The following is an 18,148-nucleotide window of genomic DNA, read 5'->3' on the forward strand; positions in this document are numbered from 1 at the left end:
CACATTGTGGTATAATTTTACTGCAGCTTTAGTTACACCAAAGTAGGGCTGGCCAATATGACGATATTTTATCGCATCATGATACATTTTGTTATCGTGAAACACAATATTCTTTTCTAAGCATATGGAGGGTATTTTGCTTTTGCTTAAAGAACACTAATCAATCGCAAGGTTCATGACCAACAGTGTAATTAGACTGGTTCAAGTGGATGAAGTGCAGCAGATGTTGAATTAAAATCCCTGTATTCAAAATAGGAGAGTATCTGAATAGTAGTTTATAAGAATCTGGTACTAATGTATTTAGTCTGTGATTACATGTATCCTGATAAATATTGTGTATCGTGAAAATGTCTTTAAATATCATGATATAGTATTTTCCTGAATTCATATTCGAACACTGTTCACATCTGGTCACCGTTTTGGATTATATTCTGATAAAATTTTAACCATATGCATCTCCAAATGCATCTCCCTTTGGTCAGACTGAAATTGCTGTGTGGGAAGGAATATGCAAAATTGTTCTGTATTACTGAAAACACGTACACTAACTTACACTAATTTACTGATCGGTTTTGCACTCTGTATTTTCTCCAGCAGGGTGTGCTGTTAAATGTCATATTTATTTCGAATGCATCATTTAAAAAGTGACCTACACCAGCAAATGCTTGTATTGACGTGGAACAGTCTTAAGCACTGAGTAACACAACATTATATTAATTCATGTGCGACTGCCACTCAATCCGTTAATGAAGAAAAAGCACAATAAGATAAAGATTATATAAGTATATCTAAACTACAGCAGAGGGTGGGGCTTTGCTCACGGGGTCTTAGAGGTTCTGGGGTTGTGGGGAGGGCTATATTACTGATAAACCCAATTTTTCTTACAGGAGAATATTGTAATAATTAATTTTAGACTAGTCTAACAGAGTGAATTACAAATGAGAAAAGCATAAATCACATGCTTACGGAGGTGTTTCTCATCGCGCTTGCTGTTTTCTGTTGTTGCCAGTCCCTGCAATTCCTAATTGCTGCAAAATCAGCCTATCCCAGTGTAATAGGACTTGAATGGATGAAAAATGCCCTTCGATTTAGAGTCCCCTCAGGCTGTTCTTTCTCCAGACATGAATTAAGTAACTGAGACACATTAGTGCTGTTTTGTCTGATGCCATGACGTGTCCTTTAGGTGAAAAGGCCATTAGTGGTCATCATTATGCTCACCTAGATGGTCTCTGGGGTGTGTGGTCGTCTCTGTCTCACTGTTCACTTTTAACCAGTAGATGTTTTGGATAGTGATTAAGCTGGCTTTACTCCTACCTCCTCAAATCTGGACAGTCAGATGTCCGGTGCTGAATTTTCTTGTACTGTGTACAGTGCCCAGTTGTGTTCTGAATGCATATTTATTCAAGATACACTATATGTCCAGATGTTTGAGGACACCCCTCCTAATGAATGCATTTAGCTACTTTAAGTTGTGTCTAGGTGTGTCTAGTTTGTAGCTTAGATGAACATGAACATATTGGCACCATGCCTAATGTCAGGTGTGGCCTAGAGGAGTATAAAGTCCCACAGCATTGAGGAGTTGGGGATGAGGTAGGGTGGTGATCCTGCAACATTCTGACCTCACTAATGCTTTTGTCGCTGAATGCATTCAGATCCTCATAGCAATGCTTCAGAATCTAGTAGAAATCCTTCCCTGGACCATAGAGACAGTTACTCCAACAAAAGCAGAATCAACTCTTTAATACCTTGATTTCAGACGAAACAGTGCATAAACAGGTATCCCAAGTGTGTCCATTAAGTGTAGGAGGCGATGTTGCTGTGTGTAAGAATTAGATCATCACCAGTTCATTACCAGACCATTACCAGTAAAGACTGGGTCCACCCTGTGTAGTTCATTAAACAGTCATTATGTAAATGCTGTATTTGTGTCACAGACTGTATTGAAGGCTGGGTGTGAATGCAAAGAAAATAAAAATAAAAACAAACAGCACAAAGCTCCTCACACAAATAAGCACAAGAACCAGAACAAACATAAAGCTGAGGCAGAAACCACAAACACAGGATTAGATATACACTGAGACTGATGAGTTATACCTGAAAAAGATAAGAGGGCAGGGGTACAATGGAGAACACCTGGGAAAAATAATGAAAAGGTGGGGCTGTAAGAAAAGCAGAAAATGTTCAAGTTTGTATGAGGTTTTAATGTAATCCAGTGTGTGTTTTATAATGCGTCTGTAATCTGATTCCAGTACCTGTAATGTGATACAGTCACCTTTTTGGTATCCTGATGTAAAGACTGTAAAAAAAGGGTTTGTAAATTTGTTCCTAAACTTGTAATAGTTAGTTAACAGAACTAGAATCTGTAGAATTCAAAGGCAGGGCAGAGGTAGAGGCCGGTTCTTAATCTGCACTCTTGTACAGTCTGTACTTGTGTTCCTGTGGACTTGTGAAATGTCATCAGTTGCAGTCCAATAACTGCTCTATTCAAAAGTTCTAGCCAAGTTCCTGGATGTATTTTTGTTCCACCCGTGATACAAAGGATGCATCAGGATGTGAATTGTGTGGACTTGACACTGCCAAATATCCCAGAATGCATTATGCACCACGCTGCTGTTCCAATTGCAAAACTACTGTATAGCGCCCTTCTGTCCTCTGGAGTTCGTACTTGCGAGTCGAACTTGCCAAGTCAGTTCTACCATGTACACCAGTCTGAACTTGACGTACTTTGTATTAAAAATCCTCCAGACTTAAAGACTGATGGTAGACCAAAACATACAACGACGAGAAACTGAGAGAAACACCAAAACAGGGAAGTGAACACAAGGGGGCGAAGGGGGCGGAGCCTGACAATTTACAACACTGCCACACTGTAAACAAACCATCACTGCTTTTAATGATCAGTAGATCCCATTTAGCAGTTACACACACAGTAAGAAAAGCAGAAAATGTTCAAGTTTGTATGAGGTTTTAATGTAATCCAGTGTGTGTTTTATAATGCGTCTGTAATCTGATTCCAGTACCTGTAATGCGATACAGTCACCTTTTTGGTATCCCGATGTAAAGACTGTAAAAAAAGGTTTGTAAATTTGTTCCTAAACTTGTAATAGTTAGTTAACAGAACTAGAATCTGTAGAATTCTGTAGAAAATCTGTAGAAAACTTACTATTAGACACATTTGTTGACAAACCAATCAGAAAAGGGCAGACCTAAAACTTTCTATACAGATTTTGCAGCAGAATGTACATCGAACCACTGAATTGCCATCACTGTAGTAGTGCACACATAGGAATTTATCCTCTGCATTTGTGCAGTGAACCCATGCATACATACACTAGTGAGCGCACTCACACGAAGGGAACAGTAAGCACACATGCCCAGAGCAATGAGGAGCCCTAGCTGTGGCGCCTGGGGAGCAGTTGGGGGCTGTGTGCCTTGCTCAAGGGCACTTCAGTCATGTCCTGTCAGTGCAGAGGCTCGAGCCGGCGACCTTCGGGTCACACGGCCGGCCGCTTCCCTAACCTTCAAGGCTGCAGCTGCCCCAGATGTGAACATTGTTGAAAGCCATTAATCTCTGCAGAAGGTGTGTTATTGCCTATAAAACACTATGTGCCATTAGAATAAAAAAGGTGGAAGAGCGTGTTGTGTCAGTAACCTTATTAATATGTTGGTTGACTTCTCTGTCAACTGTATGGATTTGGGTAGTTCTTGGCAGAGTGAACGGCAATAACACACTGAATCTGAATATTTTCAGTTTCCTATTTGGGACACTTTCATATGTGGTACTTAAAAGCTGTGTACAATGACGGTTGATTTTTGAAGTCAACAGCTAAACACAAACACCCCTCCCTTCAGTGATACTGTCAGACACTGGGCAGACTGTTGCTAGAATTGCTGCTTCTAAGCAAATTAGTTGTGATTATGTATCACAAACATTCACAAATGAAAAAGCAATACTGAGCTATTTCTGAAAGAGCACAAATAAGTCAATGTTATCAACCTATCAAGCAGAAATAGCATCCCTTTTCACTCCTCTCAGCTCTCAGAGGTCTCTCCACCGTTTAGACACCTCAGCAATGTGTACATGTGTCTCATTCCCATGCTTGACCTAAGACCTTTTGGTTCGCTTTTATTTGTCAGATCTTTTCCTTTTTGGATGTTTCTCAGCAGTTTTTCCTTGACAATGTAATTGGCTGGAATAGTGTTATGTGGCTCTAGCCGAGCTACTGTGTTTGTGTGCCATTTACAGATCCAGAATCAAATCAGATCGTCTGACTTTTTTTCCAGCACACAAACAGATCGGAGAGCTAACAAACCAAGAGGAAACATTCACTGAATTTCACAAAAAGCATACTGAATTGAAGTCGCATACAGCACCTTTAAATCTGATCCATATCCCATACACAGCCTGTGACTCAGTCTGAACAGCCAGATCGGTATTTATGCAACTTTTATGCCAATCCATAAAAATTGTGGGACCCTTTTTGGTGATATATATATATATATATATATATATATATATATATATATATATATATATATATATAACTACTCCTGAAAGTGCACTTTTTATTTAAGCCCTTCATTTGAAATTAGCATCTAAACATGGGATATTAAAAACTCTGTATCATCACACAGTGTGAGTGTATGCTGTTTCAGGATAGATTTCTTACAGGACTGGATCAGTTACATTGTTTTATCAATACTCAAACCAGTGTTTTCTTCTAAAATGGGCTCAGTATTGATAACTGGTATCAGATGCCTCTGTTTTCACTGTGATCAATGAAATCACATGAGGGTAATTTATTCAAGGGTGTCATAGAGTGTGAACTCTTTTCTTTTTCTTTTTACAACTAACATCTGTAAGGTGGCATTATATTATATTATATTATATTATATTATATTATGTAATTTCTGGAAAATGCTGTAAAGGCAGGTTCAGCTCCTTTAGCAATGCGTCCAAACATGCTTCAGTATCCATGAGAGAGAGAGAGAGAGGGGGGGGGGATATGAGGGGGGACAAACTGCACTGCTTCCCCTATAGCTTGTCCTTTAGGTGAAAAGACTGTTAGTGCAGATCAGTGTACCCACTCAGGTGTACTCAGAAGTGGACAGAGAGAGAGAGAAGAGTGTGGAAGAGTGAGATAGGGAAAAAGTGAGAGAGCACAGGAGAGAGAGAGAGAGAGAGAGAGAGAGAAAGCACAGGACAAGAGACAGAAAAGAGACCATATGGACAAGTGAGATAGGGAGCAACTACAGATGGGAGAAAAAGAGAGTGAGAGAGCACAGGAGGAAGAGTGGGAGAGCAAAGGAGAAAAAGTACAGGAGGGGAGAGAGAGAGAGAGAGAGAGAGAGAGAGGAGGAGAAAAGACAAGAACACAGGAGGGAGAAAAGGAGAGGGAAAAAAGGGGAGTGGGAGAGAGAGAAAGGGAGTAAAAGACCAGGGGAAAAGATACAGAACAAGAGTGAAGGGAGACAGACAGAGAAGAAGAGAGAGAGGGGAGTCAGAGAAGGAGGGAGAGTGAGTGAGGGAGAGAAAGAGAGGGAGAGTGACATACAGAAGAAGAAACAGTGAATAAGAGTGAGACATAGAGGACAGGAGGGAGAGAGCAGAGAGAAAAGAGCCAGAACAAGAGTGAAGGAGGGAGAGAATGAGGTAGAGAGAGAGAGAGAGAGAGAGAGAGAGAGAGAGAGAGAGAGAGAGAGAGAACGGGGAGCGCGAATGAAGTAGAGAAAGGGAGGGAGAGAGACGTACTGAGGAAGCGGGAGTGAGAGAGAAAGCTTGAGTGAACGATATAGTGAAAGAGAGAGAGAGAGGCAGTGAGTTATAGACAGGGCTCTCTCCCCTCTCTCTGCTCCCTCATGGCTGGGCCGCCAGCAGGTTCCTCTCCTCCTCTGCCCTGAAGCGGTGGACTGATGGCGGTCAGACTCGGCGAGTCTCCGGCTGATCCGGAGCCGGACGCTAGGAGTCTGAGAGCGGCGCCGCCGCACAGACTCATGGGCTCCATCTGCAGCGACGGCGGCCAAAGGTACCGCACAACCACCGGCCAGCCTCACACACATACTCTCACTCTCACACACATACACACACACACACGCGTGCATGCTCCGTTACGCGTGGAAACACTGTCACGAGGTCGATTTTATTACATGTTTATCGCTCGGGAGATGCTCAGCTTCAGCAGGTTACTCGTATATAGACAGGCGCGCGCGCGCACACACCTCTGCATGATGCATTGCGCGCGGTAAACACTGTCAATAGATCCATTTCACTGCACATGTATCACGATAGACAAGTGACCGTTAGAGAGTTATAGTTAGTAGCGTTTTAGCCCTCGATTCTGTGCTGCTAAATTGAACCGGACTGGACTCGATGTAACACGATGCACTGCCAGACCCCCCGGTGCTGAACTAACACCTGCAGTGCTGAATGCACTCTTCGGGCTTCATCTGTGTCCAGTTGGATTGATCTGCACTGTTGGTGTTTATCCAGCAGTGGGATTGTGCTGTGTGACACTGGGAGATGATTCTGGTCCATGTGATTGCTAAAATGAGCTGAACCCAGTCAGCACTGCACGTTCTGGTTCAGTTCATGTCAGCAAGCAGCATTTATTACTTAACAGGGCTGCTGCGGCTTTTCCAACGGTATGCTGAAGTGCATTGCACCAGTTTCTGTCAGGGTTGCCCTAATGGGGGACATAGTAATACTACAGGAAGGCTATAAGAACCTTGTGATGAATCCAGGTAGTTTAATTTAGGCTACTACAGGGTTAGTTTATATATTTATACAGGGATTTTATAGAAAATACTAGATCTTAATAATAGATCAATAATATATCTTTTAATACGATTGGAAACGTCTCCATCACTTATGTCCTTTTAATGTTACAATACGAAACTTAAAGGAGTAGTCGAAATGAACAGGACCTATCACTTACCCCAGACACAGTCGATCAGCCTGATTTGTTTGATCTCTGATGTGTGCTTCTATAGTTTGCAACAGCAAAGCAACAACAAAGAGATGCTAAGCTAACAAACACTGGACCTGGACTGTAACAAATCTCTGCTCGATAAATCCACTCCAAAATCCTCATTTATTTACTTCTAAAATCTAAAAGACCTTAGATAGACCCTGTGTTAACAAACACTAGACCTGAACTATCACCAATCTCATCTCTGGAGAAAACCATCAAATCATAATTCATTTGCTTCAAAATCTATCAAAAAGCTACAAGCTACAAGTTTTATTTTATATACCTCATTTAACAGGAGATGCAAGACTTACTTTGCTGACAAACACAAGACACCAATCTCATCTAGATAAATACATGACAAAATTATCATTTAATAGCTCATCAATCGAAAAGCTGTATAAATAAGTTTATTAAAACTAAAACGTAACTAAAATTGCTTGGATAGACCTTATTTTAAAGGGGTAATAAGCTAACTTTGCTAACAAACATTGGACTTGAACTGTCACCAACCTCAACATGGGAGGAAAATGGCAAATTTGTTATTTATTTGCTTTAAAAGTCTATCACAAAGCTGCGTAAACAAGTTTCTTTAAAATTTCATCTCCAATTTTATCTTGATAAATACATGATAAAAGTATCATTTTAATTTCCTAAAAAATCAATCGAACAGCTACATAACCAAGTTTATTAATGAAAAATATTAACTAAAACTACAAATGGCGGGGATATACCTTATTTAATAAGAGATGCTCAGCTAACTTTGCTAACAAACACTAGAGTTGGACTCTGACCATTCTCATCTCTGTAAATACACAAGAAATTCTAATTTAATTAGTAAAACTTACATGTAAAATGATGTAAACAGGTTTATTTTAAGCAAACATGTAGTGAAACAGCTTACATAGAGCTTATTGAAACATCTAAGCTAACATTGGAATGGTTTGCTTTTGTAGATTAAATTCTGGGTTCTAAACCATGCTGATGTTTTGTGCAGAATTAATAAATCTCTACATATGTTTTAAGTGGGTTGAAGTGGTTTAAGCATGTATTTACAGAAAAGACATTGATGACAGTCTAGGTTCAGTGTTTGTTAGCAATATTAGCCTAGCATCTCCTTTACTAAACCAGGGAAGCACATACAGGATATCTAACATGTCTTGGCTGATAGCCTGCACTTTGGGTGAGTGATGAATCATGCTTATTTGATGATTTTCGCTGAGCTATTCCTTTAAAAATAAGCGATTGTGTAGTTGGGCATTAAGTGTAAAAATAGTGGCAGGGATTAGTTTTATTTGCGCTCTGTCAAAAACCCAAAACGCTCCAGCAGCAGCCTGAGTTCCGATTGCTTTATTTGGCAGTCAAATAAGAAGTTTGCCCACAATTGCAACGTTTCCCTAGAGACAAGGGACACTACATCCTTTGCCTGCCAACGAACTCGCCGTCAGAGATCTCTGAATTTCTCTGTTTCATCAGCCCACCAGCATTGCCTTCACATCTCATATCACATCTCATTTTCAGACATCAGCCACTGTGCTGTGATCACTGAACATATGAATGCATCTGCATCTAAGGGCCTCCGGGGCAGTGATCTATCTGACACTGACAGAAAAGCCATTCTCTATATGCATTCTTGTGCCTTCCAGTGCATGTTGAATAATCTGCACCAATATACAATTTTGGGGAGAGCAACGTTTCCCATTACATATCTTAATGTGGCAGACAGCAGAAACCAATCATGTAATGTAATGGTGCAGTAAACATTGGTGTGAACCTCTAGAGACAAGCTCATGTTTGCAGCCTCCAAACTGTATTAATGCACTTATATCTATATGGCACGTTAGAATTGCACAACAGTCATCAGCTATAACAGCTCTCCTTATAATGATGATTTTTTTTTTTTTACATTTGTTTAGTTAGGAAATATCTCATGTATCAGATTATGTTCTGTGATGAGCTTACAGGCCATGGCAATATCTGTTTACAACTTGTCTACAGTGTGTGTGTACGTGTGTGTGTGTGTGTGTGTGTGCAACAGAAGATTTTTACACACTCCCACCCCCAGTCTGATCACATGAGACTACAAAAACTAATAAAATAGATAGTGAGTTGTTTTGCTGAACAAAATAGAATCATTGATGTTAGTTGGTAAGATTGTTGGGGGAAATTTACTTAGTAATAAATCTCAACATTTGGGAAAAGTGCTTCCAGTGTTAACTCTTGTTCTAGCACATTTCTAGTTGTGATGTTTTTTGGCAGCACAGCATGTTTTATTTGCCTACAGTGACACAGGGCAAAAAGCTATGTTTTTCTAGCCATTGGTTGGAGTAATGGGGCATCGAGAAGGTGGGGTGGAATAATAGGACATTTGGGAGATGGGGTGGTGTTGTGTTGAGAAGAATGGAGTAGTAGACTAATGGGGTGTTGAGATTGAGTGTATGGAGTAATGGGGTGTTAAGGAGATGAGGTGGAGTAATGGGGTGTTAAGGAGATGGGGTGCAGTAATGGGGTGTTGGGAGATGAGGTGGAGTAATGGGGTCCTAAGGAGATGGGTTGGAGTAACGGGATGTTAAGAAGATGAGGTGGTGTAATAGAGTATTAGGAGATGAGGTGGAGTAATGGGGTGTTAGAAGTTGAGGTGGAGTAATGGGGTGTTAGGAGAAGCGGTGGAGTAATGGGGTGTTAGGAGATGAGGTAGAGTAATGGGGTGTTAGGAGATGAGGTAGAGTAATGGGGTGTTAGGAGATGAGGTGCAGTAATGGGAAGTTAAGGGGATGAGGTGGAGTAATGGGGTGTTAGAAGTTGAGGTGGAGTAATGGGGTGTTAGGAGAAGCGGTGGAGTAATGGGGTGTTAGAAGTTGAGGTGGAGTAATGGGGTGTTAGGAGAAGCGGTGGAGTAATGGGGTGTTAGGAGAAGCGGTGGAGTAATGGGGTGTTAGAAGTTGAGGTGGAGTAATGGGGTGTTAGGAGAAGCGGTGGAGTAATGGTGTGTTAGGAGAAGCGGTGGAGTAATGGGGTGTTAGAAGTTGAGGTGGAGTAATGGGGTATTTGGGAGATGAGGTAGAGTAATAGAGAGTTAGGAGATAAGATGCAGTAATGGGAAGTTAAGGGGATGGGGTGGAGTAATGGGGTGTTAGAAGTTAAGGTGGAGTAATAGTGTTAGGAAATGAGGTGGCAAAATGGAGTTATGGAGAAGAGGTGGAGTAATAGGTTTTGAGGAGCGTCTCATACAGACTGATTGTAATGCTGCAAAGTAAAGTAGGTCAGGTTGCCACATGATAAAGTAACGTGATGACAGTGACGTGGAGGAGTAGAGTGGTTGAGGAGTCTGAGCATGGCCTGTACATATATCAGATATTCCATTTACAGTTTGGTAGGTTTACAGAAAGATAGATCAGATCAGTCTCAGCATCAAAGCAAATTCTCATTCGCACATAATTTTAGCCATCAGTTTAGCTGTCGCCTGTGAGCCGAAATCAGGACAGTAAGCACACAGCCGAAACACTGTTGCTGTAATAATTCAGTGTTATAAATCCACACCTCCACCAGGGAGGTAAACAGCAGAGTGAAAAACACAAGATTTGACTGGAGGCTGGTAGAGCCTTCTCTAAGACCCAGTAATAGTAAATCAGTTCTTCCATTTACTGGTGAAAAAAACAATAACTGCTGCTATATTGTACACTCCTGGTAGTGGGTGGGTGATACAGGATAAATGTGTGATACATCAAGCCATTTACATGTGGTGTAAATAAGTGGTGGCACATTTAAACTCACATAAACACAAAAAAACAGGTTTTAGTACCAAAAAATGAATTTTTATTCAGTATATTACACATTATAGTAATTTACAACACTATATCCACTTCTCTTTGTAATGGCACACGACACATCTCTTTCTTTTCCAAGGTTTCGAACAGCAGTGATCTTCAAATTATTTTCATGGCCATATTAGGGCAATATATGGTCTAAAACAGCTTGGTGTTCAACGTCTCTTTTAGGGCAAAATAAAGTTATACGGGCCAACCAGATTAAGCTCCAAAAAACAATGTCAAAATGACGTCGGGTGCTGGGTGGGTAAAACTATTACAGACAGTCCAGACATACACTAGTGAGAGCCTTCTGAGGTTAAATGCAATGGCTACTGGATATGGATATGGCAAGCTAAGAGTCTGGGGGAAGGGGAACACTGTGCCGGAGAAGCAAGCCTTCAACTATGGAATCTCTTCAGACTCTGGAATAATTACAAAAAAACACAGTGTTCTTGTTATAGAGCTAAAATTAAAGCTATGCTATGCTATGTTATATGGCTCCTGTAAGCCACTGTGCTGCCGTAAAACAATCAGTCAGTCAGCCAATCAAAGTAGAGTTCACCTTTTATAGCCCTCTATAAATGGAAAATCTGAGTGTTTCATCCTGAGCCAAAATAACAGGGTTGTAAAAAGGCTTGTAGCATTTTTAGCCCAAGAAGCCCATACTTACTATTTATGCATCAAATAATAACTTAAAATACTCAAAAAAGAATTCTAAGGGTTCAGTAATATTCCCTGCTGTTCAGTGTGCTGTTAAAAAACTGGATATTGACTCTTGACTGTTCATGCTTTACATTCCAACCACATCCTGAATTTTCATTATATTCATACAGCTCTAACTCCTAACCGGCACACTTTTTCAGCTGTGTGTTTGTTTATCTTGTCCTGACTTCAGCTGACTGAGGTGATGGCTGTACAATTGTGCTGGAATGTGAGTTTGCTTTGATTTGTCGGTCCTCACAACGATACTTGAGTCATCTGCTGGGCTAAATATATTTGAACAGCTAGCGAGCCGTGCCGTGTTGTGTAATGATGGTTGAAGAGAAGCCCGGAGCATCTCACCGGGAGAACTGTTTGGAGTGTTTTGATTCCTGGCTTTTCAGAAGTTCAGAAGACACTAGGTTAGCATCTGACAGATATTACGCCTGGACACTGATTTGATAATGTTGCATTTGATGTAGCTACTATAAAATATTTAATAAACCAACAAGCTAAATGGAATCATTTACCAGCTTTCCTTCTGAAGCCGGCATTTTCTTTACTCTTACAGGCACAGTAAAAACAGTGCAGGCCTCCTGCATGGTCTGCATATTTAATAACACCCCTTTTGGCAAGTATCACAACTTGTAAACATTTTCTGTAGACCAGGGGTGTCAAACTCATTTGAAGCACGGGCCGCGTTACATGCAGTAGAGGTCAGAGCGTTTTTTACTCGAAAGACAGTGTGTGTACTTCTTTTGAAAAGAAGCATGAGGGTCTTTGTTTGCTAATGGAGAATTAAATATCATTAGCACATTTTGGCTAAAGTGTACTGCTGGTGGAACAGTGACTGACTGAAAAATGACAGCTTTCTCTAACTGATAACCAACCAAACCCCTGACTGACCTACTAACACTAAAACACTGTGAGCTCTATATTCAGTTTCTGTTCAAGCTATAGTATAATTTATAATACAATAACAAGTCACAATGAACCTGTTTGTGAACAGAGTCAGTGTTTGTTTTAACCCTGCGGAACCCTTAACCCTGCGTGCTAGCTAACGTTTCTGGAGAATATCAGGTTCTATCTTAGTGAGGTAGCAGTGAAAATACTGTAACTGGGAGTCTCATGCTAAAATAAGATTCAGATTGGCTCTGCTTCTAAGTTTGACTCTCTGTTGACCTGCCCTCCCTGACATGAAAATTCTGATTGCTTTTGACCAGAGATGTTGATTTGACTCTGTTGTCCCACTTCCAACTGAAATAGAGATTCTGATTGATTCTGCTGTAGAAGAAGTTTGTCTCTGGCCTATAGGTGAGTGTCAGTGCTGTTTAGGGTAAGTGGATTTCTTTTATTAAGCAGCTAACCTCACTGAAACTGTTCAGAACATGGATTTTAAAAAGTAAAAGACAATTCTAGACCATTTTAATACCTTTTAATATATATTTCACAGTCAAAATATGTAGCAGTATGATCGTGATAAGCTTACTAGTGTTTTGTCCATATCTTGCAGCTTGCCCTGTATGCAGATTACGGAGTCCTTCACTTCATTAGAATAGGTTGGATGCTAGTAGCAAGGCTATTGATAATAATAATATGTTAATACTAATGCTAGTAATAGAACTATATTATTATTATTATTATTATTATTATTATTAGTAATAGTATTTCAGTAATATTACTGCATAAAACATTTTCTTTGCTGTGTAAACTACATGTGATAATGTGATTTTATCATTGCATCATCAATTTATGTTAGAGAACACAGGCTTTTAAAACGAGTAGTTCACTGTTTACTGTTATATCGGCTATACAATGACGCTCATTTTGTAAGCTTGTGTTATCAATGCCCATTTTACCAGCTAGCATAAATAAAGCCTACGCTACCATAACTGATGCTTTTGCTAGTTCATTAATTCATTAATTAATTAGGTTATACTGCCATTAGCACCTATTAAATGAACCATACAGCTACAAGCTGTCATTGCCTTGTCTGTTGCGTGGCTGACTTTCTTTTAATAATTTACAAATGTCCATTACTCCACAAAAAACTAAATAATCTGACTCTGACTGAAAGCACTAGCTACTCACTTTGGAAAGACTTTTTACCATCTTGATTATAGTGGGGCACAGCAACACTTTACTGGAGCCCCAGTAAATCAGGTTCTACTGACACCCCTGAGCAAGTCATTGCCCAATGGATGATGCTTGTTAAAAACCATTTGCTACCCCCATTAACGAACACTGACCCACAGACAGCCAGCTAACCAGCAGAACTGTGGATGTTGTGACGGATTAGCAGGGTTTCGTTGGCACTCAGTGCCGGTGTGGGTGAAGCACGACGTGCATGTAACAAGCCTCTAGGTTACAGGAGGTGTGAGATGTTTGATCATACTGTTTCCTGCATCGATAGGACCACACTAGCTACATTACAGCATTCAATTATTGATACCATTTGTAATTATTCACCCAGGTTTCTCTAAACTGCTGTTTCTAAACATTAATGTCTCTTGGGGGAGCTGAGAGACAAACAAAACAAATAAGGGTCTTAATGAATGCCTTATTTGCAAGAGCCAAGCGCAGAGCAGTTCGATTTCTTAAAGAAAGATGTCCTACGGAGTCTGCTGAGCTCTGTGCCAGCAATAAGGCAGGGTTTCAAGGCATGGGAAGAAGGAACTGAGAGCCTTGGTTGCTACAGCGAGCTGTACCTGAAACCTTGCTCACTGGTTTCATTTCAGTGCAGAGACCAGGCTCTTTATGGATGTATTTTCCAGCAGGTTACGAAACACCTCCCATGGTAGGACAATTGCCTGAGGCAGTCTTCAGGGAAAACGTCAGGCCTCCAGTAGGAGTAGGAAAGATGCAGTGTGACTGGAAAACATTTCCAAGCTATTAAATCAGACTTACTCTTGGGATTACTCTTCACACTGAATAAAATAGTTTGCAACGATGCCATAGAAGGACTGCTTATGGTTTCCTAATGTACCACTATATGGACAAAAGTATTGGGACACATATCTTAATCATTGAATTTAGGTGCTTCATTCAGTCCCATTGCCATAGGTGCAACATGTCAGTTTGTGAAATTTCTTCCCTCATCTGTGAATGGTATTTTTAAAACCCTTTAAAAAGCATTTAGGAACCACAGCAACTCAGCTATGACGTGTCAGACCACGTAAATTAACAGAGTGGGGACCTGCTGTAAGAGCTGCAAACAGGGGACCAACTCCATATTAACGCCTATGGATTTATAATGGGATGTAATGAAAGCTCTTGTAGGTGTAATGTGTAGGTGTCCCAATACTTTTGTTTATACAGTGTACTTTTTACAGGTTCCCTAAAGTATCTTTCACTTTTGCCTTTTTGGTAAATGAGATGTAGGTGTAAAGAAGCGCCAAACTTTTGCATTCTGTAGCGTCTGTATCATTGAGTGTTTTAGGGATGCACTGAATGTTGTGGGAAGATTGATCAGTGGATGAAACGGTAGAATTAAAGCGGATTGTTGCGTCGTGTTCAAAGCTGAATGTGGGACCACACTTAAAGAAGTTAAAGGGTTAAAGAAGTTTCAGGAACCTCCCTAAATTGGAAAGGTTCTGGATGTTCAAGCCAAGAAGCTTTTGTGAAGCTTTAGTTTTAATAGTGTTAATATATTGTGAGTCTTAGTGCTTTTGAAAGTTGTATACCTAGTTCATTATAGGGACTCCAATTTATTTGAGTGCTAAATGGTTTTCCATTGTACTCTCCCATCTGTTTTCTGTGGACTGGCTTAATTGAAAAGTGCTGGCACAACATTTGCTTTTCCATTTGTTTGAATACAGGAGTACTGAAAAATACTTTTCAGTATTTTATTTGCTGGAAGAGCTTGTGTTAATGCACTTACAATTACTCAATGCATGGAAACACTCAAGATCATTTCTACTGAGCTCGACTAATCAATTCCCCAAACTCCCCTCAAATCTCTGCTGCTCTGAAGCTGGTTCGTGGGCATTAAAAGGCACATTTAATAAAAACTCACTTTTCAGTATCTTATTTGCTGGAAAAGCTTGTGTTCATGCACTTACAATTACTCAGAAGTTTCTGAAACTTTAATTGATTAAAATGTGACAGTTCCTGTGCTTCTGTCTAAAACTGCAATTACACTTGTGTCTTGTTGCATTATTGCTGTCTCAGGAAAGCTTGGTTTTACTGGGCCTGGATTTCAATTCCCAGTGTTTTGTTTTTATTTCCCTCCTGCCTCCGCATTTCTGATGATGTATTCTGATTATGCATTATTAGTTGAAAAAGGCATTAAAAGTTCAGATAAAATCAACCAGGTTTAATATTGTTAGTTTTTGGTCATACAAATTGTGTCATGGACATTGTGAATAACTAATGGGTGAGCTCTGGGTGAGATACAAGGCACATTCTGCTGTCTTTTTTTTGTTCTTTCTAGCCTTTTTTTCTGAACAAACTGAGTCAGAATAAATGCAAAAATGGAGATACAAGCAATAATACATTTGCAACATGCACACAGCCTTAATTTTCCAAATGTTTAATCCAAAGTTCACTTCTGAAATCAAGATTTAGTTCATTTGCAATATTTTGAATGTAAAAATGATTCTGTAGAGCTCAAAATCTACTTAGACTGGTTTGGATCACATTGTTAAAACTTCTCTAATAGAACAAGTTCAGGTTTCTCTAAAACAAACCTCTACAATTTATTGATTAAAAAAAATAATTTATAAAATGTTGTCATTTGAATGTGGGCATAGCATTAGCCCCCTCCCCATTTTACAGTGGTTTCTATGAGAGATGATGTTGTGAGAGCTGCTGGATATTATGGATCTAAAGGAAATTCTAGACATGCTACAGTCATTCATGTTAGTGCTCTCTGAAAGTGCTTTTGTCTCCTATTGTCTGTTATTATTGTGGGTTCTCATACTGAAAAGTTCTCATAAAGCAGTGCTAAAGGAACTCCGGTGTTGTTTAAACTACATTAGAAGTTCCTCTCAGTTCTTGCTAAGGTCAGCTGATTGATTTGAAGTGACCTGCCTACTGAGTCACTATCGCCCACACTCCTTGACAGGCTGTGCTTATCGGTGAAGAACTTCAGAGTGTCCTGTCACATCTTCTCAGGACTCACTATAGTGAAGACGAAAACAGGGCAGGAAGTTGTTCTGCTGAGACCGGTGCTCAGAAACTTTTTAAGCCCCAGTCATGATGTCTTTTACAAGCAGATTACATGCAAATGAATCCGTGTCAACCTCAATCTCTCTCTTCACTTCAGTAAAACAGGTTTTGCATGAAAACACTCAAGATCATTTCTACTGAGCTCGACTAATCAATTCCCCAAACTCCCCTCAAATCTCTGCTGCTCTGAAGCTGGTTCGTGGGCATTAAAAGGCACATTTAATAAAAACTCACTTTTTCGGTGCTTGTGCACTTACATTTGAGTGTCTGGAGTGCCTACCAACCCACAAACTGTGACATAAGAAAGCCCAGATTTCAGTTTTTTGTAGGCTGCCTAGATAAGAAAACAGAGCATTCAACATTCCATTCAAGTTTGACTCAGCTTCCTATGTCACAAGTAACTGGCCCCTGGGTCCCTACTGGCATTGGCAGAGTGAAGATGTCTCTACATGTACTCATCATATACTTTGCATTTTTGTAAAGTCACAAAATATTACTAAATATTACATGCACTTGACTGAAAGCTCACAATTTCAAAATATTACCAGCCAAATGTCATTCAGAGCCAATACTAAGTTGAAGGAAGGACTAGTCAAAGTACTGATAGCCATCATGATTGCACTAGCTCTGAAGTATTAACGGCAAGTGACGTGAGAGCTGCAAACAACTAAAATAAGAAGACAATGGAAGCTGCTTTAACGACCCTCACCACAGTAACAGAGCTCTAAAAGGCCATGGTATCACTGCAGGCCGCAGTGATCAGGAGAACAGGTTAAGGCATCAGAATATAAGAGAAGTGGGCCTCCCAGACAGGCTTGAACATAGTACCACCCTTCATCTGAGTAGTTCCATCCAGAGTTTCAAAAGGCATTCACAGGTCAAAATGCTTAAATCACAAGGTACTTTGAAAATGAACCACAGCCACCAAACATCAGGACAGAATTCTGTTAATGCTTAAACTGGACTGGTTCTGGACACGACTGTTTAGACAGGGTGAGAATAAAGGTTCCTTATTAGCTAGTCTGCAGTTCACAGTTCTCATAAGCGTTCTCCAAAGTTACATACTGCAGTTAGCAGTGTGCCAAGCCTGGAGCAGCAACGACCATGGGGCTATTCTCCTTATTACAAGTATGTGGAGCATCTAAATAATTCTAAAGCTGAATATATATTTTTTTGAAGGTGAATATTTTACAGTTAGTTGCTTCGATTATACATTCTTGAATTCACCATAAGCAGTAAGACACGCAATGGATTAGCATATTTAAAATAAAGCTTCCAAAGTTCTTCCTAATATGGACTTACATTTCTAGGAAAAATGTTCAGTTGGTCTAGAACATTTACATTAGGTTCTTTAGACTTTAAAAAGGTTTGTCACACTTACACGTCTCATTTCCAAACATTAGTATGTATATAAGGAACCAAATGTGGTTCTTTTATGATATCGCTTCACAGAACATTTTTTGACACCTTTGTTTTGAAGTATATCACACATGCTTCTCGTGA

General features: G+C 40.0%; 1 protein-coding gene across 17 annotated transcripts in view; it reads left to right on the forward strand.

Annotated features, from left to right (window-relative positions):
- The window catches only part of kcnt1b (potassium sodium-activated channel subfamily T member 1b), a 103,013-nt gene that overhangs the window by 25,247 nt on the left and 59,618 nt on the right, over positions 1-18,148 (forward strand). For 2 of the 17 annotated variants that reach the window (XM_072665036.1, XM_072665038.1), the window contains exon 1: positions 5,439-6,026. The exons of the other annotated variants lie outside the window; for them this stretch is intronic. In XM_072665036.1, the coding sequence (XP_072521137.1) occupies positions 5,914-6,026 (113 nt within the window). In that variant the 5' untranslated portion in view covers positions 5,439-5,913. Of the gene's footprint in view, positions 1-5,438; positions 6,027-18,148 lie in introns of those variants that run through there. 17 annotated transcript variants of the gene reach the window in all.

The sequence above is a fragment of the Salminus brasiliensis genome, chromosome 20, assembly GCF_030463535.1.
Source record: "Salminus brasiliensis chromosome 20, fSalBra1.hap2, whole genome shotgun sequence".
Classification (NCBI taxonomy): domain Eukaryota; kingdom Metazoa; phylum Chordata; class Actinopteri; order Characiformes; family Bryconidae; genus Salminus; species Salminus brasiliensis.